Source organism: Crinia signifera, chromosome 6 (genome assembly GCF_055691185.1).
Source record: "Crinia signifera chromosome 6, ASM5569118v1, whole genome shotgun sequence".
In the NCBI taxonomy this organism is placed as follows: Eukaryota; Metazoa; Chordata; class Amphibia; order Anura; family Myobatrachidae; genus Crinia; species Crinia signifera.
Genome location: NC_139222.1, coordinates 104,825,234 through 104,847,569, shown reverse-complemented (window position 1 = coordinate 104,847,569; position 22,336 = coordinate 104,825,234). Strand labels below are relative to the sequence as shown.

Sequence of the window (22,336 nt, the reverse complement as noted above, 5' to 3'; positions counted from 1 at the left end):
GTGTGCGTTTACTGATGTTGTTCAGTCCAAAGTCAAAGAGGCAGTTTCAACAGCACACCACCCAGCTTTGCCTTAAATGGTAAAATCCATGTGTAGACATTCTGTCAGTCCATGGCATTGACACACAAAGCATTTCGGAAAGTGTCCTTCATTACGGTGACACCAGAAACTTTTGGTGTCACCCCCTCTGAAAGCACTATGCTACCCATGCATTTTGTTTGTATTCATTGCCATCTTCTAGTACAGCGGTTTTTAAACTGTGGGTCCTGACCATCTCAGCATGGGGTCGCGACTCTATGTTGCTGACCATCAGGCTGATGACTTTTCTAATCTGTCAGTGATTCAAGGAGTCTGAAAAATCTTTTGAGACTCCTCCCATCATTTTGTGCCTCCACAATGTTGCCATGCCTGTGCTGTCTGCTGCTACACATGTGATGTGATGACCTTCTGCAGTAACTAGCTGGGAGTCCTGTCATTATTTTTCTTGTCTGATCCCAGAGAAAATAGTTTGAGGACCCCTGTTCTAGTACAAGGAAAGGTGGATCATTGCCAACCCTTCATCTTATCTGGGACTGCTCTCCTCATCTGTCGTTTTTGTGTTCACTGCCATCTTATTGTACAATGCTGAGAAAGGTATAAAGTGCTCCCCGGCTAAGGTACAGTCTATAAAATCACTATTCTTGCGCAATAAATAAATAAAGAATCTGGGTACTTATGTAATATCTGGGCGGACGATATTTTCATCGCATCGCATGCAATACAGTGGCATACAAATCATGCAATGCGATTTTTCATTGTAAAGACCCGATTTTTAATTGTATAGTCACCCATGGGTGATTTCATACCCCCACTATCCAACTACGCATGAAGTTGATTTTATATAGTGTATAGAATACATCTAAAGTAATCCGTGTCCCCTCGTGGGGCTCGCTGCGCTCGCCACGCTTCGGGCTTGGTGGCTCGCTGCGCTTGCCACACTATATAACATCAACTCCATGCGTAGTTGGATAGTGGGGGTATGAAATCACCCATGGTTGACTATACAATTAAAAATCTGGTCTTTACAATGAAAAATTGCATCGCATCGCATTACATGCCTTAAGTTGTGGCATGCAATGAAAAAATCAGGCGCTCAGATAATACATAAGTACCAGAATCTGTACTGCACAAAGTTCAAAGAATAGTCCTTATTACGGAAAGGCAGCCTCTAATGCAGGGTGTTCCTCCTATATTTCCAGGGTATGCTTTAATGCATACATAAGTTAGTGTCACAGCACCATGGCCCTTATTCTGGTTGGTGCGGTCAGAGCCGCACACGGGGCTCCGACCGCACAAACCAAGGGCCGCCCACCCGACGGATCGCCACGGCCGTCCGTACACGGACGGCTGGCGATCCGCACAAAAATGGTGGAGGCTACGCCTCCACCATGGTGGGAGCTGCCCCCTGCCTTCGATGGTCGACGACCATCGAAGGCAGGCCCGCACGCCGCGGCAGCTCCCGCAAGCTCAGACCACACGGACAATCGTCCGTGTGGGAGCTTGAAAGGGGGCTGAAAGCTGACATCCGGCGACGTCAGCTTTCCGCCCCCATGTCATGGTAATGAGGGCGTCATGCCCTCATTACCATGCACACGCCCCGCGTTTGCATGGGAACGCCCATGAAACGCGGGGCGTACACATAGGGTAATGAGGGGCTGAAGCCCCTCACGCCCCTATACGCCCCCTTTGCGGCGGACGAAATCCGTCTGCGGCGAAGGGGGCTGCACATGCGCAGAATGACCTCTGCGCATGTGCAGTTTCAAAACATCGGCGGTACGGCCGCACGCGGGCCGTACCGCATAGATTAGAATAAGGGCCCATAAGAGAGTTTTTTAGAAGCGAACAATGACTGGCAATGGTTGTTCCTGCTACCCCTAAATTCAATATAATCTTCCTTCTGGTAATATCCCAGCATCCTCTGTGGCAGCAGCTCTTCCAGAATACAGCAACATGTTGCAACTCTTCAAAGTCTTTAGCAAGGTGAAAAAGACTTTGAAGAGTTGAAATGTGCTAGCTGTCCACTGTAATGTATGTAGAGGTGCAGGATTGTGGTCATCAGGTTGACCACTATTGGTAAACAGTCATTAGGTCAACACAAAAGTTTGCCATGTATTAGGTTGACACAAGCAATAGGTCGACATGGAAAAGGGTCGACATGAGTTTTTCATGAGTTTTTTTAACTGACTTTACTATCCCAGTGGGCATAGAGGGAGAATGAAATAGTGTGCCCTAATCATGGTGAGCACAGCAAGCCATGCAGGGGGTGTGGTATACTAAAACGGTATCCATTTTGACCTATGTTGACATAGACAACAAAAAAATCATGAATACCTAATTTCCCATGTCAACCTTTTTCACATTGACATTTTGCTTTTGTCAACCTGTCGACCAATGGTCAATCTAATGACTGTCGACCTAGACAGTGTTGACCTAATGAAAGATACCCGGGTTACGTGTGGCCCCTTTTGTGCAAGGCAGACTGCTACATACGTTACAGCAGGCAGTTATCTGCCCCCTCTTAGCTCCCCCTCCTCCCAAAGTGACTTTTGGGAGAATCTGTACTATTCCTTTCCCCGATAAGCCACACCCCTATTCCTGTTTCAAATGGGAGGGGGGGGGGGCACCAGTTCTCTTTCTGGCACAGGGAACCAAAATGTCTTGATGCAGCACCGAGGGCCTGATTCTTGTTCACTCGCAAAAGCAAATTCTCTCTCTAATGCAGTGGTTCCCAACCCTGGTCCTCAAGTACCCCCAACAGTGCACGTTTTCCAGGTCACCCGGCAGGTGCACTCGTTATTCAGGCACATTTGAAAAGATCCACAGGTGGAGCTAATTATAGCACTTGTGATTCCGTGTGGAGACCTGCAAAACATGCACTGTTGGGGGTACTTGAGGACCAGTGTTGGGAACCACTGGTCTAATGGACAAAACCATGTGCACTGCAGGGGGTGGGGGAGAGTTAGATTTGGGAGTTATTTGGTTTCTGTGCAGAGTAAATACCGGCTGCTTTATATTTACACTTCAATATAGATATTAGTTTGAAGAAAGGTTTCAATGTCAATAGCGGACAGCCTGTCGGGTGCCAGCTACAGCAGGCACAGAGGAGGCACTACAGCTGTGTGTCCTTGCAGAGCAGCCTGCGGCTCCTCCCTGCACCCACTCAGTGGAGGCTCCAAAAGCTGCCTGCCATCGCTGCTCTCCCTTCATCCTTGCTGCTGCTTCAGACAACACACGCAAAGCAGCAGCACAGAAGTGGGGTGCCGCTGGGTGAGAATGGGGGAGTGTTCCAGGTGTGGGTTGCCACTGGGTGAAAACAAGGGGGGGCGGACTTGAGTGAGGGTTGAGAACAGGGGGGGGGTACCAGATTAAAGCCTGCACTGGGTGCTGTAAAGTTTAGTTTTGACCCTGCACAGGTGCAGTTAAGTCCCTCATCCCCCACTATGTGCCCTGGCCGGCGGCGCCCAGGCCCCAGTGACTGTCCCAGGCAGTGGCCCCGCCTCCCAGGACTCCAGGATTCAGAGAAGCCAATGGCAGTCCTGAACCCTAACTGTGTGCCCTGGCCAGCGGCATCCAGGTCCCCAGACTCCAGGAGGCAGAGCAAGGCAGCAGCTCAGTGAAAAGGGACATTCAAAGTCATTTGATGCCCTCACTTGCACCCAGGCGGCCCCAGGAGCAGGCAGCTCTGCAAGTGGGAGTGGAGACTTGGTAGCATTCCATGAGACAAAGAAAAGGGCATGCTAATCGCACAAGACTCTGTATCACTGATGGACCCCCTAATGTTGAATTCAATGAGGTAATGGTATTGAAAGTGGGGGTGTGCGACCCGTGGACATAGACAATTTGAGAAAATACTTAAAGAGAGAAGGATGTCCACTTGTCTGGGAGCAGACATTAACCTTTAATTAAACCCATAGCAACGAGCATGTATGTAAGCAGCACTTATGTGGCATTAAATGTAATCGGCATTATGGCGTGTGGCATAATGTGTAATGGCCATTACGGTGTTTGGTATAACGTGTAGTGGGCATTAAAGGCTTTGGTATAATGTGTAATGGGCATTATGGCACATTGTAATGGGCATTACAGGCTTTGGTATAATGTGTAATGGGCATTACAGGGTTTGGTATAATGTGTAATGGGCATTATGGCACATGGTGTAATATGTAATGGGTGTGTGACGTGTAATAGGCATTACAGTGTAAATTTTTGGTGTGCGCCGAAAGCGCGCACTCTTCCTGTTTTTAGTTTGCCTTGCTCCTACTCTTTTATCCTGGCTCCTACGTTAACATAAAATTTGTTGAGCCCTGGCATAACGTGTAATGAGCATCACGTTATATAGCGTAACATGTAATGGGCATCACAGTGTGTGGCGTAACGTGTAATGGGCATCACAGTGTGTGGCGTAGCATGTAATGTGCATCACCGAGTGTGGTGTAACATGTAATGGGCATCTCGTTGTGTAATGGGCATTATGGTGTACTGCCAGAGTAAAAAGTGTGCAATAAGCCTGTGAAACTTTCACAGGCCTGCAATTATCTGCAAATCCATTTACAATCATTTACCCCCAAATGATTTTCCTAGTGTGTGCAGTTTGTGTGTAGCCCAGGACTTACTCTGATTCTGCAATAGAAACAGGAATGGAGCCAAAGCTGACGTCACTGTCTATAACTGTTACTTATGGGCCAGCGCTCTGGACTTGCCCGCCCCCCCCCCCCCCCCCCCCAGGCTAAAAGTTGCCAGCCCCTGGAGCCCCTCCTTCAATCCGGTGAATATACACTGTGCGCATGTGCACAGCATCTATTTCCACAGCAGAGAGGATGGGGGCTGGCCAGCAGCATACAGAGCCGCTGGTCAGGCAGGCCCCCCAGAGCGGCGAAACCGGGGTGTGGCCTCGCAAGAATGACACAAATTATTTTAGGTCACACCCCCTTACAAGCAAGCCACACCCTCTATTATCAGTCGCGCGTGGCTGTCCCTCTGTTGTGGTGACAAAAAGTTGGGAGGTATGGAGAATTTGATTTTGTGAGTGAACCAGAATCAGGCCCTGAGTGCCAATAAGGAAAAGGTCATTATTATGGGGGAACTTTGCTTAGGAAAACCAATGGGACTTATTTTTATGATATACTGTATGTGGATGATGGGTCCCTCATGTCCTCCGCAGCGAGAGTGTTAATTAAACCATATCACTGACTGAGGTTCATTTATTAACAAATGTAACTGCAGTAAATGTAAGACTGATTGGGAGCCAAAAAAGAATACATTATAATGAGCAGTAGACACAAATACAGTATTTTCAACCACCTGTAAGAAAAGTGAATATTTATTATTATTTTATTATTATATTTATTATTATTGTCTACCATTTTCACTTTGTATGGTACATGTCACATTGATTGGCCCTCCAGCTCCCTCTGCTGGTTAATATCAATACAGTTATGCACACATTCATTTACAGGGGATCTGGACTTTGGGACGACATGCATTAGGTCAGTATATACAGTAGGTCGACACAAGCAAAAGATCAACACCTTAATGGTAATTACATGAGTTTTCACAATTTTTCATATTTTTTTTTAACTTTTTCATACTTTACCAATTATGTGGACTAGTGATTGGGAACGGTATAGTGTAGCGAGGCACCTGGTACAAGCATGGTGGGTGAAGCGATACACTAAATAGTTGTCCATGTGCTGAAATTATCAAATTGACACAAAAAAAAACTTCAATACCAAATTTACAGTTCAAAAAGAATTAGGCTGTATGCATGCAGAAGTGAGCAGAGATGGAGACGGTGCCACAAACATCATTCAGAAGCAGATATAATTGGACAAGGACAGCAGAAGTTGAACCTACTCATTTTTAATATGCAATCATGTCTGGATGATATTATTTTCTTCCAATCATCTGTTACAAACAGAAATAGTGTGGGAAATTCAGAGTAGTAAGTAAAAGCACAGGCAGCAGCATCTTTTGCTAGTCCCCTATCTGTGACTATACACAAACTCCTTCCCTTGTGTACATCAATGCAGTGAAATATGCAAGAAATGTGCACTTACACACCACCATCACCCGCACCATGGAACCTTACAGCAGCACTATGACAGGGCTAGTTTCTCCATCTGACCACAGTCTCCTATGACTGTAGCTGTTGTCTCTGTACACAGCCCATAACACGCCCGCTGAATGGACATTTTTTCTTTGATTTCTAGCTCATCCCAGGATTGCACATCACTCCCAAGCTCACTTTATACTTTATCAGGGTCATTTGTGAATCTCTGAGAAAAATAAAAATACACACTGGAGCAGTGGTAGATTGCATATTGGAGATTTATGTCGACATTGAAAAGGTCGACATGCATTAGGTCGACAACTCAAGGTCCACAGGCCTTAGGTCGACACATGAAAAAGGTTGACATGGCTTTAGGTCAACAAGGTCATTAGGTCAACAGTCGACTTCCCAATGACTGTCGACATAGGGAAGGTTGACATGGGTTTTTCACCTTCTTTCCTGAGCCGACGTGCTGACGGGCGGTATTTCATGCCCTATTATCCACTAGGGCGTGGAAGGAGAATATAGTAGCATGCCGAGCACAGCAAGCCATGCGAGGGGACGCGGTGCACGATACGATGTCCATGTCGACTGTTTCGACATTCGGGACAAAAAAATGAAAACCTATGTTGACCTTTTGACTGTCGACCTTCTCAAAGTCAACCAAATGCTTGTGTCGACCTAATGCCCCTGTCGACCTTTTGTCATGTGTTGACCTAAGGCCTGTCACCTTTCAATAGTCAACCTAATGCATGTCGACTTTCCTGTTGTCCACCTAATGGTCCACACCCATATTGGCATGGTTAGCACCCTGCACTTGGACATTTCCTTTGTCCCAGCCTTTAGTCCTGTATGGCTGATATGTTGGGTGCTTTTATTTTGATTTTATTGATAACGTTGGAACATAGTACCCAGCACTGTACTTTCAGAAAAATGTGATAAAACAAAAAAGGAAACTAGGTATTGACACTGAATTTGATCACTACTGATTATGGCATTGTTACATTACATCAATGGCAAAAAAAAAACTATCAATGGGCATCACGACCAGGGCCACCACTAGGAATCGCAGGGCCCGGGACTCTCCTTCAGTCCGGGCCCCCCCAGTACCATTACACCCCCCCCAGTACCATTACGGCCACCCCCCTCCGAGTACCATTACTTACCTAGCTGCGGTGGCGGCACATCTCCTCAGGAGCGCACACTGCGCAGGTTGCACTGTGTATTGTTCGTGCCTGGCTGGGGGGTTGCCGGGTGGGTGAGCCGATGTGCAGGTGCGGGGGGTGGGGGCATGGCACCGTGCCGCTGTGGGCAGCTGCCCAGGCCCCTCCAAAGGACAGCTGTACCCACAGCACCCCCCCTGTCGGCGGCCCTGATCACGACTATTTGTCACAAGAATGCAGTGGAAGTGGGAGGGGCCAAGTGGTACTATGGGATGGAGCTAACCACTGGGTGGCAAAAATAAACGGTACTTATCCGGGCGCCCAATTTTTTCATCGCACGTTAAAAAATTGTATCGCATGCGATTCGACGCAATTGGACTCGATTTTTAATCGCACAGGCACCCAGATGCCTGATTCTTATGTTAATTGCCCCCCCCCCAGACCCGATTTTTGATTGTACACCCACCCTGATGGGTGATTACTATGTTTTTTGTTTTTTTTTTCAATATATATTTTATTGAAGCTTCAATAATTAGACAATATACAATGAAACTGTGTACACATATAATGCATAAGAGTGGTCCAACAATAAATTGTACATGTATGTCTTGTGGCGGTCTGAAACAATGAGAAGCTTCAAGTAACTTTTTCTAAACTTAATATAACCGTTCGAATCGTGAGGGCACTCCACACACGCTTAGTGATGATCTATCTTGTAAGAAGAAAGCTGTGCGGTTCACAGCGGATTTAGATTATGCGTATATATATTGTACAACCTTATAACAATAATTTGTCATATTCTGTGTTTCACCTAGAAAGATGTGTGTGTGTAGTCAAACTGGCTTTTGTCCAAAACGGAGGACAAAACAATATAGGGTGATTACTATGTTAAATGGCCCCCCATTGTTAACGCCACCCCAGTATCAATGCAAACCAGAAGCGTGGCGAGCGCAGCGAGCCCGAGAGGGGCGGCGGTACGCGTCCTCCGACATTTTCATAACCCCACTATCCACGTCGGCGTGAAGTTGATACTGGGGTGGCGTTAACAAGGAGGGGGGGGGGCATTTCAAATAGTAATCACCCATCAGGGTGGGTGTACAATTAAAAATCGGGTATGGGGGTGCATTTAACATTGTAATCAGGCATCAGGGTGCCTGTACAATGTATTATCGGGTCGCATCACATCGCATGCCACTAGTTAAGACATGCGATGCGACACGATATTAAAATTGTACACTCCTCCCGGGAAAGACTCAAAATCGGGTACAATTGCATCACATACCTTAAGTATTGGCATGCGATGCGATGTATCGGGCGCCCGGATAATACACAAGTACCAAATAAACAATAAAAAAAACCATTGGGGTCTGTGTACTAAGGGCCTATTTCAGACCTGATCACTAAACCCGAGACTGTTCCATGAAAATCAGGACAGTGGGAGGTTTGGCATTGTAAATGTGTTTAGTTTAGCAATAAATAATAAAATACATAAGCATTTTCAAGTGCAACTATTATAGTACAAACCTGGATCACATGATTTTGGAAAGGTGATTTTGTAACTAAACAATAACCACATAGTATATATTTGTGGAGTATATAGAAATGTATACATTTGCTTGTCATTCACTTTCTTGCTGTTTCAAGAAAAAAAACACTTTTTTTGCCATTTTGGTGAAACTTGGGGGGACTTTTAAGAAAGAGCAGAAACACTGAGGGGTCGTTTTGCTAAGAAATGCAATTTTAAAACTGTTGGTTAAAGCCACTGATGATTGAAGCTTTAATAGCCCATTCCTTAGTTAATCTACCTTTAATAGTATTTTATGAAAATGCAATGTCTAATAAAAAGAAAGGTTTCATTTTCATGGTTACTGCATTAGAATAATATTCATTTTGGAATGGGAGTGAAACCCCTCAGTGGTGAAAGGGTTAAAAGATCATTTTCTGATATAAACCTTGGTTTCACAGTATATACTGAAAGTCCCTTATAATCAGTGACTAAAGTGTTTAGAGATGCAACAAGAATGTAACAAAAAGTGAATAGTCAGATTATTTTAAATATGTATAAAATGTTTATAAAGAAATACAGAAAACAAAAACATTAATGTTCTGCTAATGTGAAATAAAACCAAAAAATAATTTACACTTTGGTTCAAATACTAATACATATGTAACAGTCAATTGACTAAGATGAGAGATCTATTGCCCATAGCAACCAATCAGATTCTACTTTTAATTTATTTAGCACCTTCTAGAAGATAATAGATAGAATCTAATTGGTTGCTATGGGCAACATCCCATCTTCAATAGAACTACCATCTTAGTAAATTTACTCCATTGAGGGGTCTATGCAATGGGGTAACTAGATATTTGTAGGGCTTCAGTATGATTTCCCGTCAAAATACAGATGTAAAAATATCGGCAAGCATTGACAGGTCAAAATACCAACATGTTCAAAAGGCCAACATTCATTATGCCGACATGGTGAATATGCTGACATGGTCAAAATGGCATCATTTAGACTGAAGACATGTAAAAAAAAAAAGTTGACATTTTTTATGTTTTTTTTTTAATGTCTATGTCGACATAGTTTGACATGGACACCGTGTAAGTGTACCGCCTCCCCTCGCACATGTCGGTATTTTCACTGTCTAACAATGGTTGTTGGTATTTTGACCGTTGGTATTTTAGATGTTAGTAAACTGACTGCATCCTATTTGTAGGCTCTGTAGCAAAAATTTGTAAGGGCCCCAATGTATTATCAAATGGTGTAAAATGTATATAGCACAAAAGTGGGCCCCTTTCAGCTGTGGGCCCCATAGCAGCTGCACTCCCTGCACCTATGGCAGTCAAGCCTTTGATAAAGTGTAGAGAGATAAAGTAGCAACCAACCAGCCTAACTCATTTTTAAAACCCAGCCTCTAGCATGGCAGTTAGGAGCTGATTGGTTGGTACTTTATCTCAGTCCACTTTATCTCCCTCCAATAAATGGGGGTTATTCAGACTTGATCACTTTCTGCTAAGAGTCCTTTGATCAAGTAGTCGCCGCCCAGATGGAGTGAAATCTCACCATGTGCAAGCCTGCGAATTGATGTACACGGCTTGTGAATGGCGTGCAGTAAATCCATACCAAGCCACTCACCACTGAATGATTTTCCCGCTGTGTGCTGTCTGTGTGTAGCAAAGGACTTACTCGGTGGCTGCGATAGAAACAGGCTGATCGGGGCCAGAGCAGATGTCATACAACTTCCCTTAAAATGGCTGACAATACTCCCAGAAAATGGTCAGTTACCACCCACAAACAACAGCTTCCTGTCAATTAACTTGTAGCAGGATTTTATTGCAGGATAGCCTTGCGCATGCGTACTACGAGCCATAGCCATAGCACAGAGGGTTCTGTGGTTGATGTAATTTGTACAAGGACGGTCAGCTCTGCTGTTGCCTCATCACACCTGTGTTTGGCACCCGGCAGCATGTAAAACCTCTGCACAGCCACACAGAGCGTCCTAAGGATGCTCCCGGTATCAAGCTTTATCCTGTTCCGTGCAGCCATGCCTGTTCTTCATGGTGCCTTATATTTGGTGTCATAGCTAAAGTGGCCAATTCCAGGATCATCCAGGATTTGGCCCCAAAATGTTCGGGATTAATTTCGGGCAGCGTCTGAGCACCCGTTCAGACGCTGCCCATCTATTCCCAACCCGGAGTGCAGCCTGCGCATCGTGATTCGGTCATAGGTCACGCTGGCTGCAGTGCTGCACCACTAGCGACAGAACCTGCTCGTTGCTGGGCCTCCCCTAGCCGCAAACATCATACCCACCTCCTTCCTCCACACCACCTGCCCCCCCCCCTTCCCGGGATTGGAAAAATGCCCCGGGATTGGCATCCCTAGTCATAGCCGACTCATGGCAGATTTTTGTCCTGGTACAGCACTAGTTTGCATAGTGGGCCTGATGATGATTTGTATGGAATTGTACAGCTGCAGGGAAGCCACTGTGCAATTCCTTACAAATAAAATGCAATGGCAGCAGGAGGCATGTGAAAGAGATAGACGCCTACTGCTTGCACCTGTGATATCACAGTGCTGTTTCTGAGGATGCAGCATCTGACCACCTTTGCGACCATCAGTTCTGACTCACAGGGACTAGTAAAAACCGAGACACAGCTGATGGTCGCAAAGGTGTCCTGCCCAGGCGGAGTCTTGTCAGGGTGTCTTGTTGGTGGGTGTCCACGTGATAGCTTTCACCAGGTACATGGGGAAGGGGAGATTACAGCCTCCCCGCATGGTCCGAACCGTTTCAGTTTTCATTACACCACTGGACCTTGCAAGGAGGCTGTATTCCCTTCCCTACCCTACCCCCCCCCCCCCCCAGGAGCCTGTCCGGTCCGGCATTCCGGGGTACTGTCCAGTCCAGTTTTTACCCATACCCTGACTCACAATGGTAGCAGAACGTGGTCAGACTGGTCATAGTATCCACCATTATCACCCACAAATGCTCCCTGTGACAAGACTACCGAGGCACATGTGCAGTGGCAGAAATCTGCTCCTCTGCATACAAATTTGCCTTTAGGTCCAACTCGGAACCAAGCCCTCTGTGGAACAATAAATAAAATAAATAGTAATAATAGTAACAAATAAATAGTAATAAGCTCTAATCATTTCTTAGTAATAAAAAGTGCAATTTGTTTCAGTGCATGCAAGAGTGAGTGAGAATCTTTAATCAAAATATCATATTTAAACATATGTACAAAAGCCCTGCAGCTAACAGAAGCCCCCAAAGAGCTAGAACAAGATACAGAAAAGCAACCAATAACACTTGAGTTTCCATCAGCGTAGTAAGAACATCAGTTGTCATGGGTTACAGCACATAGCTGTTACTTGCACAGTGTTGCTAAATAAAGCAAGTAGAGTCTGACATATTTTTATGCAGAAAAGTAACTAAGATACGGGCCAGATTCTCTAAGCTTCAAAAGAGATAAAATGGAGAGTGATAAACAGCCAGCCAATCAGCTCCTGCCTGACATGTCACAGACTGTGTTTGAAAAATGTCAGACAGGAGCTGATTGGCTGGCTGTTTATCACTCTCCATTTTATCTCTTTTGAAGCTTAGAGTGCCGTGACCAGTGCTCTTACATTTCTGTAACTTCTAAAGGGTTAACAGCTCCCTTACAACTAAACAGCTCTCCAGAGCATCTCACCCTCTTCTGCCCCCTCCTGCGTCTGTCTCCTCCCATCCTGCAGCTGATTGGTGACAAGTTTCTATATTTGGTCCCTATTACTACAAGTTGCCCAAACAGCTGGATGCTGAATGACAGGAAGAACAGTGACAAAGGGAGATATAGACAGAGAGCATACTGAGATAGATAGATAGATAGATAGATAGATAGATAGATAGATAGATAGATAGATAGATAGATAGATAGATACCGTCTCTTGTGGAGTATACTGTGCAGTATCCCAGGACACTACACATTTTGTGTGCCCACTTTTGTCCACAGGAGGTGCCTAGCTGGAATGCATAGATCTGAGTCAAGTTACTGCAGAGAGGAGACTACTCTGGGCCAAGGTGGTGGCAGTTCATGGGTCCCTCCTCCAGCTGCTGCTTCTGAGTCCAGCCAGAACTCCAACTCTCCTGCTCCAGACAGTCCTGCTCCAAGCCCACAGTCTGGTTATGGCTACAGCCCTTCTGAGGAGAAGCCTGGCGACCCCCGGATCAGGCGCCCCATGAATGCTTTTATGGTGTGGGCCAAGGATGAAAGGAAGAGATTGGCACAGCAGAACCCAGACCTGCACAATGCTGTACTAAGCAAGATGCTGGGTGAGACAGCGTTCCATGAATGGGAAGGGGAGGATGGCTGGCATGCAGGGGGTATTGCAGGCTGGTATGGCATGTGTAAGGACAAGGGTAAATCCACATGGGTGTTGTTGTATAAATATGCAGATTACAGATATATTAGTGTGGCAGTGGCAAAGTACATGAAGGCTGGTATATGTACATGACAGTAGCAGAATGTTCTTGGATTTTTATTGGAATTAGGTGAATACATTTATGTATATATACATTTTTATATATATATATATATATATATATATATATATATATATATATATATATATATGGAAATCATGGATATGGGATGATCACTGAGCACCTTTCAAACATTAAAGTCAATTAGAATTTACAGGTAAGGGTAAGTTCTTGATATTAGTTACCCTGGACGTACTGCATCCTTTCATCTGTATTTGATTTAAGGCTGTTTTATTTATAACATATTCAGGAATGAATAAAGTATCCTCAAAGCAAATCTGGTGTAAAATGACTTTTTAAAACATTGCAGTTTTTCATATATATGAGACTGTCATTTTTAAACACTGGGGTAGATGTATTAAACCTTAAAAAGAGATAAACGTGAGGTTAATAAATGCCCAGTCAATCAACTCCCAACTGCCCTAGTATATGCTGTGTTTGAATAAAAATGACAGTTAGGTGCTGATTAGCTGGACTTTTATCACTCTTTATCACCCTCGCGTTTATCTCTTTTAAAGGCTTAATACATCTGCCCGCAACAGTCTGTAAAATAGCAGTTAGTAGCTGATTTTCTAGTACTTTATCTCTCAACTTTATCTCTCTCCAATGCTTAGTCCATCTGCCCCATAATATTAAATAAAGCTGGTAGGTGCAGCTACTGAAAATGATTAATTCTTCAAACTAGAAATGAAACAAAAAGTACAGTCACCATACAGCAAGCTCTCACCCACAATGAGAGATCTGTCTAAAGCTGTGTACACAGAGGGGCGATAGGGGCGGAAATCGCTGGGAATATGGTCGCTGAGCGACCATATTGCCAGTGATTGGAGTATGCACCAGCGATAAATCACCAGGTGCGCGCTCCCATTTTCAGCCCCTGAATGGTCGCTGGTCGGAGGAGCTTGCTCCTCCAGCCAGTGACTTCCCCTGCCTCTTCTCTCGGCAGTGTGACATTTTCATCTGCGACCATCTCTGGTTGCAGATGAAAACGGGACACTGAGCAATATGATTGCTGAGCAATATATTGGTAGCGATCATATTGCCCCGTGTGTACGCACCTTTATTGCTTCATTTTCAATTGCAATAACCAGAATTAGATGTCAATAATCAAGTTTGTCTTTAAATGTTGGAAGGTGATTGCAGTTGGAAACACAAAGCATGATAGCAAACCATGTATTACTGTACACCTCTTGTATTGAAAATATAATTAAGGATGTAATAATTGGACATGTGTTAGCACATGGCTGTCTGTATTCTGGAGAGTAACTAATAATAAGTATTTCACTTAGTTTTGTTACTAATGTGTATTTAATACATATTTCTAAACAAATACATGTAATTGTAGTTAGCAGGGCAATATGCTTATTCTACAATTACTAAAGTAGTGCAAATTGGCCAATGGTTCTCCTTTAAGTGGCTTTTCACTTTAGATATAAATTTGCCCTAAACCCTCCATGTTCACATCCATAGTTTTAGAACCCCCACAATTATCTGTATTCAAGCAGGGTCTCACAAAGCCAGAACCTTTAAAGATTACCTTTGGCGCTACTGGTTGCCAACTGTAATCAGCAATATCAGACATAATGGGGGAAATTTAATAGGATGAGAGAATCAGAAAGTGAGAGGTTTGGTTAGAAATCTCCAGGTTTTTTTAAAGCGGCAATCATTTACATTTCAAACTCAAACTGGTTTTGCAGTGTAAATGATTGCCGCTGTAAAAAAACTGGATATTTCTTACCAAATCTCTCACTTTCTGATTCTCTCATCCTATTAAATTTCACCAAGGAGTTAATTAAAGGATTTATCGCCAGGGCACACTCCCATCACTGGCAATATGGTCGCCAGCGACCATATTTCCAGCAATTTCAGCCCCTATCGCCCCCGTGTGTACACAGCTTAAGTTTCAGCATGCCAGCTACAACTACGTAATGGGTTCAAATTAATTCATTATTTAATTCAGTACAGAGATTACTCCAATTGAATAAAGTGAAGGCGGGGGGGGGGGGGGGGGGGGATTTAATAGGATGAGAGTTTCAGAAAGTGAGAGATTTGGTAAGAAATCTCCAGTGTTTTTTAAAGCAGCAATCATTTACGCTGCAAAATTAAACTGGTTTTGCCGTGTAAATGATTGCCGCTTTAAAAAAACCTGGAGATTTCTTACCAAATCTCTCAACCTATTACATTTCACCCTGAGGACTTTGTTTAATGGGTGAAATTAATTGTGTTTGAAGATATACATGCAGGTGTACTGAAACAAAAAGGTTGACAAAACCTTCTAATTAACTGTAGATAACTAGATATAAGCATGCATAGCATGGGCAGTGGTAATTGTTTATGTAACATTACTACCACATAATTCACATAGATGATATCAAAGTTATTTACTTCTTGTGGTATTCTACTGCAACAATACTGATGTTGCTGCTGCTATGGTAAAGTGAATAAGGAATATATAATGTAATTGCTGTATTCTTTAGCAACAAACCAAATATGTATACACTTGATCATAACAGCTTATATTTGATTGGTTGCTGGGGATTACAGGAAGTGTTATTTAAGCATTTAAATGTCATTAATATAATTATACAGTTATGTGAAAGCATCAGACATGCTGTATTCTATATCACCACATCGGGATCCAGTTGATAGGTCGACATCCACTAGGTCGAAATTGACAAAAGGTCTACATGCATTATGTTGACAAAGTGTCAACACAAACAAAAGGGTCAAAACAAGAAATAGTTGACATGAGTTTTCCATATTATTTTTTGGTGGACTTTTTACTTCTTCAACATCCACGAGGACTCTGATTGGGAGTCAAGCACAATAAACGTGAAAAACTCATGTTCATGTGTCGACCGATCCATGTTGACCTTATGCGTGTCAACCTACTGAATGTTGACCTTGTTGAACTTTTGGTGTAGACCTAGACACTTTCTATCTTTTGATCCACACCCTCAGCGCACACACGGAGACAGATATAGATAACAACATTCCGTAATGAATCAATCCCCTCTACACACAGGGACACTACTTGCTTGTCTTGCTATATTTACCAACTGCAATCAGCTGGCAATAGGCTTCATTACTGGATGATTATTACATATATCCAGGCTTATTGTTGAATTTAGATAGAAAGCAGAAGTCTTTTATTATCACACTGTGATGAATCTGGTTGGTTGGAAGGAAGGAAACAAGCTGGCAGACATTTTACATGAATGCAAATGGTTCCATGCGATGGTATTAGAAATTTGGGGAAGATGTAAAAAGCTTGGTAAAGTAATAAAGTGGTGGTATAGCAGTGATAAAGTGGTGATAATCAACCAACCAATCAGCTGTGTTTGAAAAATGAGTTAGACTTGATTGGCCGGTGCATTATCAACTTCTACTTTATCACAGCTTTATCACTTTACCAGGCTTAACATTGTAACCAATCTTATCCTATCTTCAGTAAGAAGTAACACTGGGGCAGATGTATTAAGCCTTAACAAGAGATAAATGCAAGGATGATAAAGAGAGATAAACATCCAGCCAATCACCTGCTAACTGTCATATTACAGGCTGTGTTTGAAAAAAGTCAGTAAGGAGCTGATTGGCTGGAAGTTTATCTCTCTTTATCACCCTTGCATTTATCTCTTGTTAAGGCTTAATACATTTGCCCCAGTGTTACTGGGACTAACAACCTCCATTCTAGGTAAAGTATTTATATTTGCTTGATTACAGTACTGCTAGATTATCATCAGACCTTCATTATTCTTCTGGGGCAGTTGTGTTTTTGCCTGGAAAGACACAGCCATAAGGTGGCCAAATACAGCACCTTTTTGAAATCTGTAAATAAATAAAATGTTAAACTTTTTTTATAGGACACCAACATACGACATAACATTTTTGTGAACAATAATAAAGCAAGACTGAAGAGGGAATTGAATTGCTGGCAAAATATCTGTGCCTAGTTGAATCAGTACGGCAGTGGCTGCAATTTATGGCAGCGAGATTTTGCACATGGCGTAGTTGCCAGCATTTAAATACTGCGGCAATAGCATTTGGCAACCTTTGCCCAGAATTGAATTCCCTCCTGAGTATTTTCAAATAGACTAAGGAAAATAGGCCTTCTCACAAGGTTATTTTAGGACACTTTATCATAGGAGACATTTTTTAATTGTTATAACAAATAGTGAGGGTATGTTCACACAAATGTGGGCAATGCAGAGCATGTCTTGAGCTAGTTTGGAGGCCTGTCCTTTATTCTTAGTATAGGGTTATGTATTTGCACACTGTTGGTGTAAACACAGATGCGTAAAAATCTGCAGAGGGGCTAACATATGCATTTTTTCATGTTGCGTCTTCTGAACAATATATGCCAAATGTTTAGGTCTATTGTTTCCATTAAAGTGAGTTATAATTTATAGTTTACTTATTTGACAATTCGTATTGTATTCATAGAAGTCAAGCTGTATCTTCTATTTGTACCATATAATATGTAATATGTATTAAATATGTAACAAATAAAAGAAATAAAAAAAAAAATTGTCTAGTACTGTGAATATAATTATTCCTCAGGTATCATGCCGAAATACAGGTGATGACTTGTTTACATTTCTCTTACTTGAGAAAGTTCTTGACATTAATCTCAATTTCAACAGGTCAGTCCTGGAAGAGCCTATCGGCCATGGAGAAACGTCCTTTTGTAGAGGAGGCAGAACGCCTACGGGTTCAGCACCTCCATGATCATCCCAATTATAAGTACCGCCCGCGTAGGAAGAAGCAGGCCAAGAAGATGAAGAGAGTGGAGTCAGCCTCACTACTTAGGAATGAAGGATATTCCGGGGGACATCATGCTACAAATCTCACCCATTTCCGAGAACTACAGCCATTGGCATCCAGTGAGCTTGAGAGTTTTGGGCTCCCCACCCCAGAAATGTCTCCCTTGGATGTTCTGGAGCAGAGCGAGCCGGCCTTCTTCCCTCCTCAGATGCAAGAGGATTCAGATTCTATACCCTTTAGATCATACCAACATGGCATCGACTATAGGCAGGAGAAGGCATTAAGAGAGTTTTCCATCTCCTACTCACCCTCACCAGCTCACATGAGTAACATCCTTAGGACTCCTCCATCCTCTGCTTTCTACTACAATCCTCAGGGTGGACCACCAATATGCACCCCATTGGGCCAGCTCTCACCACCTCCTGAAACTCCTCATCTGGATCCAATAGAGCAACTAAACCCATCCGAGCTTTGGGGAGATGTTGACCGCAATGAGTTTGATCAATATTTGAATATGAGCAGGACTCAGGTGTCCATCCCTGGGTATCACTTGCCAATGTCCAAGCTGGCTTCCGCTAGGACTATGCCCTGTGAGGAGAGCAGCCTGATCTCTGCTCTCTCTGATGCCAGCACCGCTATGTACTATAGTCCTTGCATTACCGGCTGACGGTCTTCAGTGAAGGCAAGCTGCTGGTGTCTATGGTGGCAGATGGACATCAGCATGAGGCATGCCCAGATGTAGCCCGGTCTACAACTGGGAACAAGTGCAGATCACCCCAGTGATGCAGTAATGTGTAACGGGTTCAGAGGAGGTCACACGGGATGTATCACCAACACTCTCATGCAAGATACAGGGCTGCAGACTATGGAAAAATGGATGTCCACCTTTAGAAAATTGCCTTGTACATACTCTCCTGCAACACTTATATATAAATATATTGTTAAACTTCAGTGTGTGTTTTTCAGCTTTGTGTGTAGATAACTAGGCATTGCTTTTATTGCTTTCCTATACTAGTGGTTCTCAATCTCGGTCCTCAAGGACCACCAACAGTGCACGTTTTCCAGGTCTCCACACAGAATCACAGGTGAATTAATTAGCTCCACCTGTGATCTTTTAAAATGTGTCAGTGAGCAATGAGTGCACCTGTGCCGAGTAACCTGGAAAACATGCACTGTTGGGGGCTCTTGAGGACCAAAGTTGAGAACCACTGTTCTATATGACACAGCTTTTCTCTGCATTTTAACTAGAGAGTAGCATTGTGTTGTATCTGAGAGCAATTACAAAAAAAAATAGCTCTGATTAATATAAAAGCAGAGTAAAATCAACACAAGAAGCTAATAATAGAAAGCAGTGTTGCACAGGCGTGTGTACAAGCAAATAAATGAATGACATTAAGGTGGAATGTTCACAGTTAGGTTTTCACATTTTGTGTATAAAGAATCGTGCAGTTCCGCATTACGCTATGATTAAAAATGACAGCTATTATGCCAAGAATACTCATGCAAGAGCACATGACGTGTACGGGCATTTGCCTATTCCGATCAACACAATAGGAGACGACACAAGAATGAACTTTTTCACTAGTTCCTAGTGAATTTGCGGATGTATAGTGGGTCAACGTACACAATGGATGTGTGTAGGTGATGGATATACTAGGATGAGCAGGATGGAACAGGTGTGAACAAGATGAAGTACTGCTAGGTTGTAATACTGACTGTCTGCTTGCATTACCTTCTTATAATAATACAGCCACATGTAGCTTCTCAGTCCCTGAAAAATCCTGGTGTCCAGTCCTGTATTATGAGTCAGGGCTGTGATATAAAGTGACACATGGACTAGTCTCTGAGCCCACAGTTCACATACCGAGAGCAGCAGGTCCATTTAACCCCCTCGCTGCTGGAATTCTGGGTAGCATTTTGCACTGGCCTTTTCCGGTTTCCGGGGTTAAACCAATATTTTATTCAATGTTTTTTATGTGTCTGTTTTTTTTACATTTGTATACCATGTAAAACTTGACAGCTGTTTTTCTAATGCACAATTTCTATGGAAACAAACCTTGGATTAGGGAATCATTATGAGGATTTGACTGGCTGACCATCTTTATAATATGTCTGTACTAAACACAAACCAGTGACACATGACCAATTTGTCACCCATGCATATTTCAGTGACACAAACACACAGGCTCTATACAACTGGCATCTGACAAATGAGATCTGCACAGGCTTTCGCTCACAACTAAGGCTACTGTAATATGAAACGTCTGTGTACATCTGTCACATGCAAACTCTCATAGACTGACACATATATAACCACTGATAAATAAAGCATATACAGAAACACATATAAACATGTGCACTGCTATTTGTGTACAATTTACCTCACACACCTACGGTTATTTACTTATGTGGCATTTATGTGCCCTAAACCATAGCTACCAACCAATCAGACATTCATTTTTACTGATTACACTAGGCAGGTGAAAGCTGCTGATTGGCTGGGTGCTATGATTTGTACTGAAATGCGCTGTTAGTAAGTATCCTTTGTTAAGAACTTATAAATTATCCTATAACCAACACCACAGTGTTTCTTGTCTCTGTAAAGCAGGGATGGGGAACCTTCACCTCCAGCTGTTGTTGAACTACATATCCCAGCATGCCCTGCAACAGTTTTAGCATGGCCAAATAGCAAAACTGTAGCAGGTCATCCTGGGATGTCTAGTTCAACAACAGCTGGAGGGCCGAAGGTTCCGCATCCCTGCTGTAAAGCGTGTCTCCAGGTTCATGTACAGTGGCAGTCTAATCCTCAGATAAAGAAAATAAACTATATGAAGGGGTTTAAAACGCTTTATATGTTGTTCTTTCTCTATATATATATCTACAGTCTTTGCATTGTTTGGCTCATTGTAACTATACAAAGCCATACATCTGCAACACAAATGCTCTGTTGTTTCATGAAGCACCTACTTTACACTGCGGGGGGGTCTAACAGGTAAGCAATTAAATACGGGACACAATTGCTGTATTAGCACATCCTCTGTTGTTGTCTCACCGACCATCAGCACTTCCTTTCAGAGTCTGGCATCAGAACCTCTTTCCTCTATCATCAGGAACTGTGTGTTTGTTTGACACCACTAATGTCTCTCTCGCCTGCCGACACAGCTGTCTCTGACACCCCTCTCAGCACCCTGATTTTAACAACAGTACCATTATCGCTCTCTGATATCAGTTACCTCCTCAAACCCATATCTCCCTTTTATCTTCAAAATGGGACAATCACGCAGCGGAGTGCCCAAAAAGGAGGCGTGGACTATGAAAGGGGGCGTGGCCACACAGGATAATGCATCCTCGTGCCACTTCCTGTTTTCCGCCCTTGTGCAATGCTGAATAGACACTGTGCCGTCTATTCCTTCAGGCTGGGGGGACTTACTTCCAACTGCCTTCCCCTACCGTGGGACACTGGCGGCCCCGGGCGGAACCACCCCAAAATACCGGGACGGTTCCGGAAAAAATGGGACAGTTGGGACTAGGTATGTCAAACCTAGAGGGGCAAACACACGGAGCAATTTTGTGCTCTTTTCTAAGCAATATGACTAGATGGCTTAGAAAGTGAGCACAGATCTCTCTGCGTGTATACCCTGAGCGATTACGATGCGCGGTCCCACACATCACTATCACCTGCTATCTAAGTTGGTGCATGCAGTCAAAATCTAGTCAAATTGCTTTGCAAGTGGCTGCAGATCTCTCTGTGTGTACAGAATGAGTGACAGTGATCGCAATCTCTCATTCTGAACAACTACTCTGCCTTTTTTTGCTTAAGCAAAATTGCTTAGCACAAATCTCTGCATGTGTATGCAGGGCCGGTGTAAGGCTTCTCAGCACCCTAGGCAAAACTTCAACCTACTGCCACCAATATCCACTTTTGAACCCCTTAAGGCATATTTTCCTAATATTCCAGAATGGCAGGGAGGCTCCCAAAAATCATGTGGCCTTCCCAGCCCCCCAGAAAAGTGGGCAAGTACCCTACTTTCACCGGAGGCCTTCCTTTGCCACCCCCAACAGAGTACAAGTAGTATGGGGCAGAAAAATAGGAAAATTATGCCTCAAGAGAAAGTATGGAAGTGAAGTCTTACAAGTTCCACAGCAGCCACCTGCATTAAGTATAAAAAGGATCTTCATGGACATGCTTGATTTTTTGATTTGCAGAATTGGTGGCGCCCCCCCCCCCCCCCCCCAGGTCCTGGCGCCCTAGGCAGCTGCCTAATGGTAGAGCCGGCCCTGTGTGTATGTGCTCCCCA

General features: G+C 43.6%; 1 protein-coding gene across 1 annotated transcript; it reads left to right on the top strand.

Moving 5' to 3' along the window:
* The first annotated feature begins 12,543 nt into the window (after positions 1–12,543).
* Positions 12,544–20,885, top strand: SOX18 (SRY-box transcription factor 18). Its single transcript, XM_083146718.1, has 2 exons — positions 12,544–13,064; positions 17,918–20,885. The coding sequence occupies exons 1-2, from the start codon at positions 12,761–12,763 to the stop codon at positions 18,703–18,705; spliced, it is 1,092 nt and encodes a 363-aa protein (XP_083002844.1). The 5' UTR covers positions 12,544–12,760; the 3' UTR covers positions 18,706–20,885.
* The last annotated feature ends 1,451 nt before the right edge of the window (positions 20,886–22,336 follow it).